The following is a 14,668-nucleotide window of genomic DNA, read 5'->3' as shown; positions in this document are numbered from 1 at the left end:
GTCAATAAAAGGGGATGTGGTGGGCAGCGAGGGGTGTGGAGTGGTCAGTAAGGGGAGTCCAATGGTCAGCAGAGCATTTGGTGGTCAGTGAGTGGCCTGGGGTGGTCCATAAAGGCTGTGCAGTGGTCACTGCCGGGCTCAGGAGGTCAATCCGAGGTGTCCAGTGGTCACTCCAGGGTGTTGAGTGGTCAGGGAACGGCTCGGGGGGGGGTCACTCGCCCCCGGTGCTCAGCAGGCGCCTGGCCAATAAATTCAATCTCCAATTTTCATTTCCTCCCCCAATTCCCTCGTCCCCCAACAAACGCCGGCAGGCCGCGCGGCAGAGCGGACTTTACTGCAAAACCCCGGGCTGTACACAACCGCCCCCCGCGGGGGTCTCCGCGCCCCCCCCCAGGCGCAGCCGCACCATTCCCGGCAGGAAACTCCGCAAAAAGTGGAAAAACTCCTGGAAAAGCGGCGAGGGGGGGTCGGGCTCGGGCCGGAGCCGCAGCAGCATTTGGGGGTCCCGGCGCGACCCCCCCGGGTGGGCGCTGAGCTGGAAACGCAGCAGCGGCTCCGGGGGGGGCCCGGGGGGGGGTCCCGGTGTCCCCTCGGATGATGGCTTCGGTCACCGCCCGCTCCAGAGCCAGGGGGGAGCCCCCGGGACCCCCGAGATCCGGAACCCCCCCGAGATCCGGAACCCCCCCGGGACCCCCGGGACCAGGGGGACCCCCGGGACCAGGAACCCCGCCGGGGTCATTGGGACCCCCGGGACCCCCGAGATCCGGAACCCCCCCGAGATCCTGAAGCCCCCCCGGACCACCGGGACCCTCCAAACCCCCAGGACCCCGAGCCCCCCCGGGACCCCCGGGACCGCCAAGACCCTGACCCCCCCGGCTGCCCTCGGCCCCCCCGGAGCCCCCCCGGGGCCGCAGGCGGCGGCGGAGGCGGCGGCGGCCCCGCCACACGCGGTACCAGACGCAGCAGCTCCACCGGGACGGCACCGGGGGGGGCCGGGGGCGCTTGGCGGGCGGGACCCCCGCCCCGGCCGGGACCCCCTCGGGGAGGCGACGCTTCCCCGGCGTCCCCGCGGCCCCAGATCCCCCTGGGGAATCTCCCGCCGCCCTCCCCAGGTGACACGGGGACCCGGGCTCTGATCCCGGCGGATCCACCAGCGCCTGCTCGGGCGACTCCGAGCGCGCCGGGGTCCCCAACTCCCCCCGGGAATGGCCTGTCACCTCCTCCAGGTGACACCTGGCTGCTGCTGGTGGCTTCCCCTCATCCCCCGGGGTCCCCAGGGTCCCCAATTCCCCCCGGGAATGGCCTGTCACCTCCTCCAGGTGACACCTGGCTGCTGCTGGTGGCTTCCCCTCATCCCCCGGGGTCCCCAACTCCCCCCGGGAATGGCCTGTCACCTCCTCCAGGTGACACCTGGCTGCTGCTGGTGGCTTCCCCTCATCCCCCGGGGTCCCCAACTCCCCCCGGGAATCACCTGTCCTCTCCTCCAGGTGACATTCAGCCCCCGGCGGTGGCTCCGAGGGATCCAGGAGCATCCTCCCCTCATCCTCCTCATCCCCCGGGGTCCCCAATTCCCCCCGGGAGCCGCCTGTCCCCTCCTCCAGGTGACCCCGAGCCCCCGGCGGTGGCTCCGAGGGATCCAGGAGCATCCTCCCCTCATCCTCCTCATCCCCCGGGGTCCCAAACTCCCCCCGGGAATCACCTGTCCCCTCGTCCAGGTGACCCCGAGCCCCCGGCGGCGGCCGTGCCGCTGTCCCCGCCGTCCCCTCGGGCTCGCAGCCGCAGCCCAGCACCTCCCCGAGCACGAAGCGCACGGCCGCGCACACCTGGCGCTGCGGGGCGGCCCCCGGGATGGCGATCAGGAATTCTCCCTGGGAATTGCCGGGATTCCCGCCGGGGCCGGCCTGGAGCAGCCTCAGCACGCCCCACGGGCGGCCCCGGCGCGATTTCTGCAGGAATTCGGGGCCGCGGCAGAGGCGGGCGGCGTCGCGACAGCAGCGCGCGAATCGCGACACGGTGCGCGCGGTGACGTTGGCGGCCACGTTGTGGTTCAGCTCGAAGGGGTCCTGCAGGGTCAGGGGGCCCGGGCGGAGACCCCCGAGGGTCTCGGGTGGGGGGCGAGGCAGAGCTCGGCCCTCCAGGGGAGACAGGAGGAGCCCCCCCAGATCCAGGGTCCCGAAATAGGAGAAGAATTCGGCCAGGAGCGAGGCTGGGGAAAGGGCAGGGAGCGGTCAGGGAGGTGTGGAGACAGCCCCGGAAACATCCGGAACTACTGCCCCAAAATCACCCAGGAGCACCCACAAAAAATATCCAGAAACAGCCCGAAAAATGGCCTCGAAAACCACCCAGAAACTGCCCCGAAAACCACCCAGAAATGCCTCCAAAAACACCCCAAAAACCATCCAGAAACCCCCAAAATCACCCAGAAACACCCACAAAAAATATCCAGAAACAGCCCCAAAAATGGCCTCAAAAACCACCCAGAAACTGCCCCGAAAACCACCCAGAGCCTACCCCAAAAAACATCCAGAAACGCCCCAAAATCACCCAGAAACACCCACAAAAAATATCCAGAAACAGCCCGAAAAATGGCCTCAAAAACCACCCAGAAACTGCCCCGAAAATCACCCAGAGCCTACCCCAAAAACCATCCAGAAACGCCCCAAAATCACCCAGAAACACCCACAAAAAATATCCAGAAACAGCCCGAAAAATGGCCTCAAAAACCACCCAGAAACTGCCCCGAAAACCACCCAGAGCCTACCCCAAAAAACATCCAGAAACGCCCCAAAATCACCCAGAAACCCCCCAAAAAACCACCCAGAAACCCCCCAAACCCACCCCCAAACCAGCCAGAAAACCCCGCAGAGCCCCGCGGGATTTGAGCCAAAATCTGAGATTTCACCACACCCTCCAGACCTGAGAACCCCCCCCCAGATTTTTGGGACCCCCCGGTGGGATTTGACCCCTCCCCGATTTGGGGACCTCCCCGATTTGGGCCCCCTCCCCAATTTGGAGCCCCCCTCCCCGATTTGGGGATCTCCCCAAGTTTTCTTTTTTTTGGGGACCCCAAGCCGGATTTAACCCCCTCAGAGGGATTTGGAGCCCCCTCCCCAATTTGGAGCCCCCTCCCCAGGCCCTCACCGGCGCTCTGCGTGTTCCCGCTGGGCTCCAGCTCGGCCGCATCCCGGGGGAAGCTGCAATCCCACCCCCCAACCCGGGCACGGTCCTGGGGGCCTGAAAAACACACCGGGGGGGTTTTAAGGACCCCCGAAAGTGGGGCGGGGGACCCCCAGGAAGGGTCTGGGGGCTGTCTCCGGGCACCTGCCAGCTGCTGCAGGCGGCGCAGCGAGGGCAGCACGGGGGGGCTGCGGCTCTGCAGGAACAGCACCAGCAGCAGCGTCAGCGCGTAGTTGGTGAGGAGGGGGCCGCCCCCGGCACGGTTCCCTGCGGGAAGAACGGGGGGGGGGGTCGCGCCGGGGGTCCCCAAGGGGCTGAGACCCCCCCCTCAATTGGCTGTGAGCCCCCCCTTGATGCACGGAGGAGTTTTCTGGGGGGATAATGGGGTGGGGGCTGTCCAGGAGGAGGTCTCCAGATCCTTTGGGGGGAGGTCTCAGCTCATTTTTGGGGGTCTCAGCTCCTTTCTGGGGGTCTCAGTACCCTTGGGAGGGGTCTGCAGACCTTTTTTCGGGGGCCTCAGACCTTTCTGGGGGTCTCAGTCCTTTTTTGGGGGTCTCAGCTCCTTTTTGGGGGTCTCAGCTCCTTTTCGGGGGTCTCAGTCCCCTTGGGAGGGGTCTGCAGACCTTTTTGGGGGGTCTCAGCTTATTTTTGGGGGTCTCAGCTCCTTTTCGGGGGTCTCAGCTCCCTTGGGAGGGGTCTGCAGACCTTTTTGGGGGTCTCAGCTCCTTTCTGGGGGTCTCAGCTCCTTTCTGGGGGGTCTCAGCTCCCTTGGGAAGGGTCTGCAGACCTTTTTGGGGGTCTCAGCTCCTTTCTGGGGGTCTCAGCTCCTTTCTGGGGGTCTCTTTCCCCCCCGGCCTGTGCTCCACACCCCCCTTGCCTGTACGGAGTTTTCCGGGGGGAATTATGGGGTGGGGGCTGTCCTGGGAGGGGTCCCGGACACTTTTGGGGGTCCCCAGCCCCTTTTAGGGCTCCCCGCCCCTCGGGGGTGGGGCTCAGACCCTTTTGGGGAGGGGTCCCGGGCCCCCCTCACCTGCCCGGTGCTGCCCCCTCACTCAGGGCAATGACAGGGTGTGGGCGGGGGAGTCCCAGCCCATTTTTGGGGTTCCCTCATCCCCATTTTTGGGGTTCTAATCCCCCTTTTTCCGGGTCCTGATCACTTTTTTGGGGTTCTCAGCCCCATTTTTCCGAGGTTCCCATCTTTTTTTGGGGCACTGATCCCCAATTTTTGGGGTTCCCATCCCTATTTTCGGGAGTTCTAAACCCCAATTTTTGGGGTTCAAATCATCAATTTCTTGGGGTTCCCACCCCATTTTTGGGGTTCCTCTCCCCTGTTTTGGGGTTCTAATCCCCATTTTTTGGGTTCCCATCCCTATTTTGGGGTGCTCATCCCCAGTTTTTGGGGTTCTACTTTTCGGGGTTCTGATGCCCATTTTTTGGGGTACCCATACCCAATTTTGGGGTTTTTTTTTCGGGGTTCCCATCCCCAATCTTTTTTGGGGTTCTATTTTTCGGGGTTCCCATCCCAAATTTTTTGGGGTTCCCATCCCCAATTTTTGGGGTTCTATTTTTTGGGGTTCCCATCCCCGATTTTTGGGGTTCTAGTTTTTCGGATTCTCATCCCCAATCTTTTTGGGGGTTCTATTTTTTGGGGTTCCCATCTCCAATCTTTTTGGGGTCCTATTTTTTGGGTTCCCACCCTAATCTTTTTTTGGGGTTCCCACACCAATCTTTTTTTGGGGTTCCCATCCCAAATTTTTGGGGTTCTATTTTTTGGGGTTCCCATACCCAATCTTTTTTGGGGTTCTATTTTTTGGGGTTCCCATCCCAAATTTTTGGGGTTCCCATCCCCATTTTATGGGGTTCTATATTTGGTGGTTCCCATCCCAATCTTTTTGGGGTTCTATTTTTTGGGGTTCCCATCCCCATTTTTTGGGGTTCCCATCCCCAATTTTTGGGGTTCTATTTTTTGGGGTTCCCATCCCCAATTTTTTTGGGGGTTCCATCCCCAATTTTTGGGGTTCTATTTTTTGGGGTTCCCATCCCCAGTTTTTTGGGGTTCTATTTTTTGGGGTTCCCATCCCAAATTATTTGGGGTTCCCATCCCCAATTTTTGGGGTTCTATTTTTTGGGGTTCCCATCCCCAATTTTTGGGGTTCTATTTTTTGGGGTTCCCACCCCAATTTTTTTTTGGGTTCCATCCCAAATTTTTGGGGTTCTATTTTTTTGGGGTTCCCATCCCAATTTTTTGGGGGTTCCCATCCCAAGCTTTTTTGGGGTTCTATTTTTTGGGTTCCCATCCCCAATTTTTGGGGTTCTATTTTTGGGGTTCCCATCCCCATTTTTTTGGGTTCCCATCCCAATCTTTTTTTGGGATTCCCATCCCAAATTTTTTGGGGTTCCCATCCCCAATTTTTGGGGTTCTATTTTTTGGGGTTCCCATCCCAAATTATTTGGGGTTCCCATCCCCAATTTTTGGGGTTCTATTTTTTGGGGTTCCCATCCCCAATTTTTGGGGTTCTATTTTTTGGGGTTCCCATCCCCAGTTTTTTGGGGTTCCATCCCAAATTTTTGGGGTTCTATTTTTTGGGGTTCCCATCCCAATTTTTTTGGGGTTCTATTTTTTGGGTTCCCATCACCAATTTTTGGGGTTCTATTTTTTGGGTTCCCATCCCCAATTTTTGGGGTTCTATTTTTTGGGGTTCCCATCCCAATTTTTTGGGGGTTCCCATCCCAATCTTTTTTTGGGGTTCCCATCCCAAATTTTTGGGGTTCCCATACCCAATCTTTTTTGGGGTTCTATTTTTTGGGGTTCCCATCCCAATCTTTTTTGGGGTTCTATTTTTTGGGGTTCCCATACCCAATCTTTTTTGGGGTTCTATTTTTTGGGGTTCCCATCCCAATCTTTTTTGGGGTTCTATTTTTTGGTGTTCCCATCCCCATCTTTTTTGGGGTTCTATTTTTTGGTGTTCCCATCCCCAATTTTTGGGGTTCTATTTTTTGGGGTTCCCATCCCCAATTATTTGGGGTTCCCATCCCCAATTTTTGGGGTTCTATTTTTTGGGGTTCCCACCCCAATTTTTTTGGGGTTCCATCCCAAATTTTTGGGGTTCTATTTTTTGGGGTTCCCATCCCAATTTTTTTGGGGTTCCCATCCCAATCTTTTTTGGGGTTCTATTTTTTGGGTTCCCATCCCCAATTTTTGAGGTTCTATTTTTGGGGTTCCCATCCCAATTTTTTGGGGGGTTCCCATCCCAATCTTTTTTTGGGGTTCCCATCCCAAATTTTTGGGGTTCCCATACCCAATCTTTTTTGGGGTTCTTTTTTTGGGTTCCCATCCCCAATCTTTTTGGGGTTCTATTTTTTGGGGTTCCCATCCCAAATTTTTTGGGGTTCCCATCCCCAAATTTTGGGGTTCTATTTTTTGGGGTTCCCATCCCAATTTTTTTGGGGGTTCCCATCCCAATTTTAGGGGTTCTATTTTTGGGGGTTCCCATCCCCAATCTTTTTGAGGTTCTATTTTTTGGGATTCCCATCCCAAATTTTTTGGGGTTCCCATCCCCAGTTTTTTGAGTTCTATTTTTTGGGGTTCCCATCCCCATTTTTTTGGGGTTCCCATCCCCAATTTTTGGGGTTCTATTTTTTGGGGTTCCCATCCCAATTTTTGGGGGGGTTCCCATCCCAATCTTTTTTTTGGGATTCCTATCCCCAATATTTTTGGGGTTCTATTTTTTGGGATTCCCATCCCAAATTTTTTGGGGTTCCCATCCCCAGTTTTTGGGGTTCTATTTTTTGGGGTTCCCATCCCCATTTTTTGGGGTTCCCATCCCCAATTTTTGGGGTTCTATTTCTTGAGGTTCCATCCATATTTTGGGGTTCTATTTTTCGGGGTTCTAATGCCCATTCTTTGGGGTTCCCAACCCTATTTTGGGGTTCTCATCCCCAATTTTTGGGGTTCTACTTTTCGGGGTTCTTACTCCATTTTTTCCGGGGTTCCCACCCCCTATTTCTTGGGTTCCATTTTTGGGGGTTCTATTGCCCACTTTTGGGGTTCCCATCCCTATTTTGGGTTCTTAATCCCCAATTTTTGGGGTTCTATTTTTCGGGGTTCCCATCCCCAATCTTTTTGGGGTTCTATTCTTTTTGGGGTTCCCATCCCAAATTTTTTGGGGTTCTTAATCCCCAATTTTTGGGGTTCTATTTTTGAGGTTCCCATCCCTAATCTTTTTGGGGTTCTAGTTTTGGGGGTTCCAACCCTATTTTTGGGGTTCCCCATCCCATTTTTTTGGGCTCTTATCCCCAATTTTTTGGGTTCCATCCTTATTTTTGGGTTCTAATCCCCAATTTCTTTGGGGGTTCCATACCGTTTTTCAGGGTTCCCATCCCGTTTTTGGGGTTCCCCATCCCATTTTTTTGGGGGGTCTCATCCCATTTTGGGGTCCCATCCCGTTTTGGGGAGGGGTCCCGTTTGTTCGGGGTTCCCATCCCATTTTTCGGGGTTCCATCCCATTTTTGGGAGTTCCCATCCCATTTTTGGGAGTTCCCATCCCACTTTTTTGGGTCCCATCCCCATTTTTGGGGGTTCCCCTCCCGTTTTCCGGGGTTCCCCCTCCCGTTTTTGGGGGTTTCGATCCCGTTTTTGGGGGTTCCCCTCCCGGTTTTGGGGAGGGGTCCCGGCCCCTCACCTGCCAGGCGCTGCCGCCCCGCCCACAGGCGCAGGGCGTAGCCCAGGGGCCGCACCCGCGGGTCGGCGTCGGCGCAGAGCCGAAGGAAACGCGTGTTGATCAGCGCCAGGCTGCGGCAGGCGCCGGTCGGGGCCAAAAACGGGGGAAAAGGAACGGGAAAAAGGGGGAAAAGGAACGGGAAAAAGGGGGAGAAGGGGGAAGGGCAGGGAAAGGGGGAAACGGGGGGGAAGGGGAAGTGTGAGAAGGGAAAAGGGAAGAGGAATAAGGGGAGGGAGGAGGAGGAAAAAGAGGGAAAACGGGAAAGGAAGGGGGAAAAGGAAAGAAGGGAAAAAGCGGCGAGAAAATGGGAAAAAAGGGGGAAGAGGAGAAAAAGGGACAAAGGGGAAAAGGAAGAGAAAAAAGGGAAAAAAAACCGACGGGAAGAGGGGGAAGGAAAGGGGAAGAGGGAGGAAGAGAGGAGGGAAAGGGAGAGAAATGGGAAGGTGCCCCCAGTCCCTCCCAGTCCTCTCCCCATGTCCCCAGTGCCCTCCCAGTCACTCCCAGTCCCCCTCCCAGTCCCCCCCAGTCCCCTCCCAGCACTCCCAGTCACTCCCAGTCCCCCCCCAGTCCCCCCAGTCCCCTCCCAGGCCCTCCCAGTTCCCCCCAGTCCCCCCCCAGTCCCCCCCCAGTCCCCCCCAGTCCCCTCCCAGTCCCTCCCAGTCCCTCCCAGTCCCCCCCAGTCCCCCCAGTCCCCTCCCAGGCCCTCCCAGTTCCCCCCCAGTCCCCCCCAGTCCCCTCCCAGTCCCCTCCAGTCCCTCCCAGTCCTCCCCAGTCCCCTCCCAGTTCCCCCCAGTCCCTCCCAGTCCCCTCCAGTCCCTCCCAGTCCTCCCCAGTCCCCCTCCCAGTTCCCCCCAGTCCCTCCCAGTCCCCTCCAGTCCCTCCCAGTCCTCCCCAGTCCCCTCCCCAGTTCCCCCCAGTCCCTCCCAGTCCCTCCCAGTCACATCCCAGTCACATCTCAGTCCCCCCCAGTCCCCTCCCAGTCCCCTCCCAGTCCCCCCCAGTCCCTCCCAGTCCCCTCCAGTCCCTCCCAGTCCTCCCCAGTTCCCCTCCCAGTTCCCCCCAGTCCCTCCCAGTCCCTCCCAGTCACATCCCAGTCACATCCCAGTCCCCCCCAGTCCCCTCCCAGTCCCTCCCAGTCCCCCCCAGTCCCCTCCCAGTCCCCTCCCAGTCCCCCTCCCAGTCCCCACCAGTCCCTCCCAGTTCCCTCCCAGTCCTCCCAGTCCCCCCCAGTCCCCCCAGTCCCATCCCAGTCCCATCCCAGTCCCCCCCAGTCCCTCCCAGTCCCCTCCCAGTCTCCCCCAGTCCCTCCCAGTCCCCCCCAGTCCCCCCAGTCCCCCCCAGTCCCCCCAGTCCCCCCAGCGGCTCACCGGTTGTCCAGGCACACGTCCCCGGCCAGCCCGGACTGTTTGTGGCTGAACTTGACCACGGGCCGGCGGGCGGCGGGCAGGGCGCGGACTCCCGCGGACCCCCGGCACGCAGCGCCGCAGCACCCGCGCCCACCAGCGCCAGCAGCTGCTCCGGGGGCGCCCCGCGGGCCGGGGGGGACCCCCCGGGACCCGGGGAGTCGGGCCCGGACAGGGAGCCCTCGAGGGAGGGGTCTGCGTCCCCCAAAGGGGAGCCCCCGGACCCCAAAAGGGACCCCTCGGACCCTAAATGGGACCCTTCAAAGGAGGGGTCTGCGTCCCCCAAAAGGGAGCCCTCGGACCCTAAAAGAGACCCCTCAGACCCTAAATGGGACCCTCCGTCCCCCAAAAGGGAGCCCTCGGACCCCAAAATGGAATTTTTGACCCCCAAAACGGGCCCTTTGTCCCCCCAAAATGGACCCATGGGGATGGGGGTCCCCGTTTGGGGTCTCTGGGCTCTGGGGGTCCCTGTCTGGGGGCTCCGGGCTCTGGGGGTCCCCGTTTGGGGTCTCTGGGCTCTGGGGGTCCCCGTTTGGGGGTCTCTGGGCTCTGGGGGGTCCTCGTTTGGGGTCTCCTGGCTCTGGGGGTCCCCGTTTGGGGTCTCCTGGCTCTGGGGGGTCCCCTGTTTGGGGCCTCTGGGCTCTGGGGGTCCCCGTTTGGGGTCTCCGGGCTCTGGGGGTCCCCGTTTGGGGGCTCTGGGCTCTGGGGGACCCCGTTTGGGGCCTCTGGGCTCTGGGGGTCCCCGTTCGGGGTCTCTGGCTCTGGGGGTCCCCGTTTGGGGGGCTCCGGGGCTCTGGGGGTCCCCGTTCGGGGTCTCTGGGCTCTGGGGGTCCCTGTTTGGGGGCTCCGGGGCTCTGGGGGTCCCCGTTTGGGGGCTCTGGGCTCTGGGGGTCCCCCAGCTCCAGGTGCAGGTCGAGGTCGCAGCCGTGGACGTCGAAGCCGTTGACGGAGGAGCCGTAGGGGACAACGGAGCAGCCTGAGGGGGGACAGGGGACAGGTAGGGAGAGGTGAGGGGCACACCTGGGGCACGTCACACACCTGGGGAACGTCAGACACACCTGGGGGGCACACCTGGGACACGCCTGGGGCATGTCACACACACCTGGGACATGTCACACACCCCTGGGACACCGCTGAGACATGTCACACACACCTGGGGCACACCTGGGGCACACCTGGGACATGTCACACACCCCTGGGACACCCCTGGGTCACGTCACACACCTGTCACCCCCCGGTGTCACCCCCATGTCGCTGTGCCAGGTGTGCCCAGGTGTGCCCAGGTGTGCCCAGGTGTGCCCAGGTGAGCTCACCTGGGAAGAACTCGGTGAACACCTCCTGGATCAGGGTGACCAGCAGGTGGCGCAGGCGGCGCTCGGCCGCGCTCAGCTCCAGCGCCCGCACCAGCAGCTGCAGCTGCGCCCCCACCTGCGGGACGGGGGGAACTGGGGGGACTGGGAGCACTGGGAATGCCCCCCTGACCTGACTGGGGACACTGGGAACCCCCCGGGAACTCCTGCCCACCTGCGGGACGGGGGAACTGGGGGGACTGGGATGGGACTGGGGGGACTGGGAGCACTGGGAATGCCCCCTGACCTGACTGGGGACACTGGGAACCCCCCGGGAACTCCTGCCCACCTGCGGGACTGGGGGGACTGGGAGCACTGGGAATGCCCCCTGACCTGACTGGGGACACTGGGAACCCCCCGGGAACTCCTGCCCACCTGCGGGACTGGGGGAACTGGGGGGGACTGGGGGAACTGGGGGGGACTGGGGGAACTGGGGGGGACTGGGGGGACTGGGGGGAACTGGGGGACTGGGGGGGACTGGGGGGACTGGGGGGACTGGGGGGACTGGGGGGGACTGGGGGAACTGGGGGGGACTGGGGGGGACTGGGGGGACTGGGGGGACTGGGGGAACTGGGGGGACTGGGGGGGACTGGGGGGGACTGGGGGGACTGGGGGGGACTGGGGGGACTGGGGGGGGACTGGGGGAACTGGGGGGACTGGGGGGGACTGGGGGGACTGGGGGGACTGGGGGAACTGGGGGGACTGGGGGGGACTGGGGGGACTGGGGGGACTGGGGGAACTGGGGGGACTGGGGGGACTGGGGGGAACTGGGGGGACTGGGGGGGACTGGGGGGACTGGGGGGACTGGGGGGACTGGGGGGGACTGGGGGGACTGGGAACCCCCCCCGGCCCGCACCAGCCGCGCCCCCACCCGCAGGGATCCCTTACTGGGAGCACTGGGGGCACCCCCAAAATCCTGAGAGAGCTTTGGGACCCCCCTAAAACCTCCCCCAAAACCCCCGGGACAGCTTTGGGACCCCCTCAAACCCTCTGGACCCCCCAAGACCCCCCAAAACTCCTCTTCAACCCCCCCCTTGAGCACCCCAGAGCCCCCGAAATCTCCAGGAGAGCTTTGGGAGCCCCCCAAACCCCCCAGGAGACACCTGAGACCCCCCTAACCCCCCCCCGGGACCCCCACTCACGTCCTGGGCCTGGCCCAGCGCCTGCAGCAGCCCCGGGGGCAGCGGGGGGGGTCCCGGGGGGGTCCCCGGGGGGGGGGTCCCTGGGGAAGGGCCGGTGCTCCCGGGGCCGCACCCGCAGCCGCCGCCCCCCCCAGGAGGTGTCGGGGCTCGTCCAGCGCCCGCTGCCGCCCCGCGGGGTCCCGCAGCTCCACGATGGCGAAGGCGCCCTGGGGAAGGGGCGGGGGTCAGCGCTGGGGCCGCCCCCTCAAAGGACTATCGCGACAGGCGCCATATCGCCTGACAGGGAGAGCTGAGGGGACACCGCATTTCCCCCCACCCCCCCGGGTCAACTCCGCAGGGCCACCCCGGGACTCCGCCATTACTATCGCGACAGGCGCGATATGCCCTCACCGTGAGAGGGGCCAAGAGACCCCCCCCCCCCCCAGGGCCACCAAATCTCCCCCCCCAGGTCCCCTGGGGACCCCTCCCCAAGGACTATCGCGACAGGCGCGATATCACCTCACAGCGGGAGGGGCTGAGAGGACCCCCGGGGCCACTAAATCTCCCCCCCGGGACCCTCCACCCCCACTTTATCCTTGACTATCGCGACACCCCCGAGAGCCCCAAAAGTCCCCCATGAAGCCCCGCCGCCTCCTGCTCGACTATCGCGACACCCCCGGAGGCGCCCGGGGCGCTCCCCGCCCGTGCGCCGCCCCCGGCACCTTCTCCTTGTCCATGACGACTGTCGCGACATGGCCGAAGGCGCGGAAGTGCTGCCGCAGGCGCGCGGGGTCGGTGCCCCCGGGGGAAGCCGCTGACGAAGAGGCTCCGCTGCTCCTGCGAGCGCCGCTCGGCCCGGAGACACCGGAGCCGCCGGTGCCGCCGCCCCGCCAGGTGCGACTGCAGGCTGGGACCTGCCGGGACACCCGGGATAACGGAGAGCGCCGGGACCGGGGAACTGGGGACACCGGGATAACGGAGAGCGCCGGGACCGGGAACTGGGGACACCGGGATAACGGAGAGCGCCGGGACCGGGAACTGGGGACACCGGGATAACGGAGAGCGCCGGGGACCGGGAACTGGGGACACCGGGATAACGGAGAGCGCCGGGACCGGGAACTGGGGACACCGGGATAACGGAGAGCGCCGGGACCGGGAACTGGGGACACCGGGATAACGGAGAGCGCCGGGACCGGGAACTGGGGACACCGGATAACGGAGAGCGCCGGGACCGGGAACTGGGGGACACCGGGGACACCGGGATAACGGAGAGCGCCGGGACCGGAGAGAGCGCCGGGGAACGGGAACTGGGGGCACCGGGGACCGGGGTTACACTGAATGGGAGACGCCCACCCCCCCTTGACGCGGTAATTGGGGTCTCGGAGCCCCCCCGGTCCCGTTAAAACGGAGGCCAGAGCTCCCCCGGTGCCGGTAATCGGGGTAATAAAGGACTCCCCGGTGCCCGGTAAAACGGGGTTTGGGAGCCTCCGCAGTTCTGGTAACGGGGTCCTGGAGCTGCCCCAGTGCCGTTACCCGGGGATCTCAGAGAGCCCCGGGAGCCCCCCCAGCACCGGGAGGGAATCACAGCCCCCTCAGCCGCCGTTAACGGCGCCCCGGAGGCCCCGGGCCCCTCACTCACGGTTGGCCGCGGTGATCTGGCACAGGCGGCAGCGGAAGCCGCCCCGGTGCAGCGGCCTCCACGTCGGGGTCGGCTGCGGGGTCCGCTACCGGCTCCGGGCCCGTTACCGGGCCGGGATCAGGGCCCGGGGCCCCGGCTCCGGTTCCATGGCGAGCTCCAGTTCCCGCGCCCGACCCTCAGCCACTTCCGCCGGAAGTGGTCCGTCCCTTCCCGCTCCCCCCCCAGCGCGTTCCATCCCTCACGGTTCTCCCCCCCGGAAACGCGTCCCAACACAAACATTCCGCCCGGTTCCCCCCCCCGGTATCCCCGGTTTCCTCCCCTCCCCTCCCCCGCCGCCGTTTCTTGGCTCCCGCTGAAGAAAAAACTCATCGCGTTTATTTCCTGTCGCTACAGAACCGGGACAGCCCGAGATACATACAAAAACCGGGGGCGTCGCTCCACGTACAAAAAGGGGCCCCGCGGGGGGGGTTTGGGGGGAGGGGGGGATTTGGGGGGCAGAAAGGACAGCGGGGGGAGGGGCACCGGACCTCCCCCCCCCCGATCCCTCCCCCGCGAGATTTTTTTTTTTTTCTATGGAAATAAAAAAAATACAAAAGGGGCCGGGCCTTTGGGTGGGGGGTCAGTCCTCGAGCACGATGGGCTCCGAGGTGCTGGCGGGGGTGGGGAGGGGCGGGGGGCGCCAGGGCCCCCCCCGGGCGCAGCGGCAGCCCCGGTTTCACCTTCAGGGGGGAGGTTGGGGCGCCGGGCGGCTCGACGGAGCTCCAGGTGCGTCAGCGCCTTCCGCAGCGCCCTGGGGAGGTGGGGGACGTAGAGGGGTCACCCCCAAAAACTCGCTGAGACCCCCGCCCCGCCTCGTGGGTCCCCCAATTCCTGTGTGCCCCCCCACAGCCAAAGTCCCGAACTGGCTGCTCAGGGTGGCCACACACACCCTCGGGACACCTCGAACCCTCCAAGGCTCACTCAGGACACCCCAAAACCCCTCGGACCCTCCCAGAGCCTGTCAGGACACCCCAACCCCCCTCAGGACTCCCCAGACCCCCTGGGGGACCCTCCCAAATACCCTCAGGACCCATCAAAGCCCCTCGGAAGCCCCCCAGACCCCCCGGCCCGCCGTACCGGGTGTCCTTGGTGGCCACGAACACCACGGGGTTGGGCGCGTCCGCCGGGTTCAGTTTTTTTGCCGTTTGGTGCCGGGGGGGGGCGCGGGGCGCAGCGCGGCCGCCAGGGGGCGCCCGTTGGCGGAGAAGGGCAGCGCCGC

At 63.0% G+C, this 14,668-nt stretch overlaps 1 protein-coding gene and 1 long non-coding RNA gene across 2 annotated transcripts; both read right to left on the bottom strand.

Moving 5' to 3' along the window:
* Positions 1-331: 331 nt before the first annotated feature.
* On the bottom strand, positions 332-13,689 carry TUT1 (terminal uridylyl transferase 1, U6 snRNA-specific). Its single transcript, XM_066174856.1, is given in 16 exon segments — positions 332-535; positions 771-2,206; positions 3,142-3,234; positions 3,322-3,444; positions 7,860-7,969; positions 9,266-9,559; positions 10,094-10,277; positions 10,615-10,729; positions 11,793-11,847; positions 11,891-11,928; positions 11,930-11,998; positions 12,494-12,571; positions 12,573-12,685; positions 13,411-13,462; positions 13,464-13,483; positions 13,653-13,689. Coding segments are annotated over 16 exon segments (3,021 nt in total).
* Positions 13,690-14,003: 314 nt separating this feature from the next.
* On the bottom strand, positions 14,004-14,662 carry LOC136284513 (uncharacterized). The gene is made up of 2 exons (XR_010719223.1): positions 14,527-14,662; positions 14,004-14,200 (listed from the first exon to the last, which is right to left on the bottom strand). It is a non-coding gene; the product is annotated as an uncharacterized lncRNA (long non-coding RNA).
* Positions 14,663-14,668: the final 6 nt, after the last annotated feature.

This window comes from Chamaea fasciata, unplaced genomic scaffold (genome assembly GCF_029207755.1).
Source record: "Chamaea fasciata isolate MVZ Bird 193981 ecotype frontalis unplaced genomic scaffold, bChaFas1.0.hap1 SCAF_1035, whole genome shotgun sequence".
Taxonomy (NCBI): domain Eukaryota; kingdom Metazoa; phylum Chordata; class Aves; order Passeriformes; family Sylviidae; genus Chamaea; species Chamaea fasciata.
The sequence above is the reverse complement of the archived record's forward strand: the minus strand, read 5'-3'. Positions and strand labels throughout refer to the sequence as shown.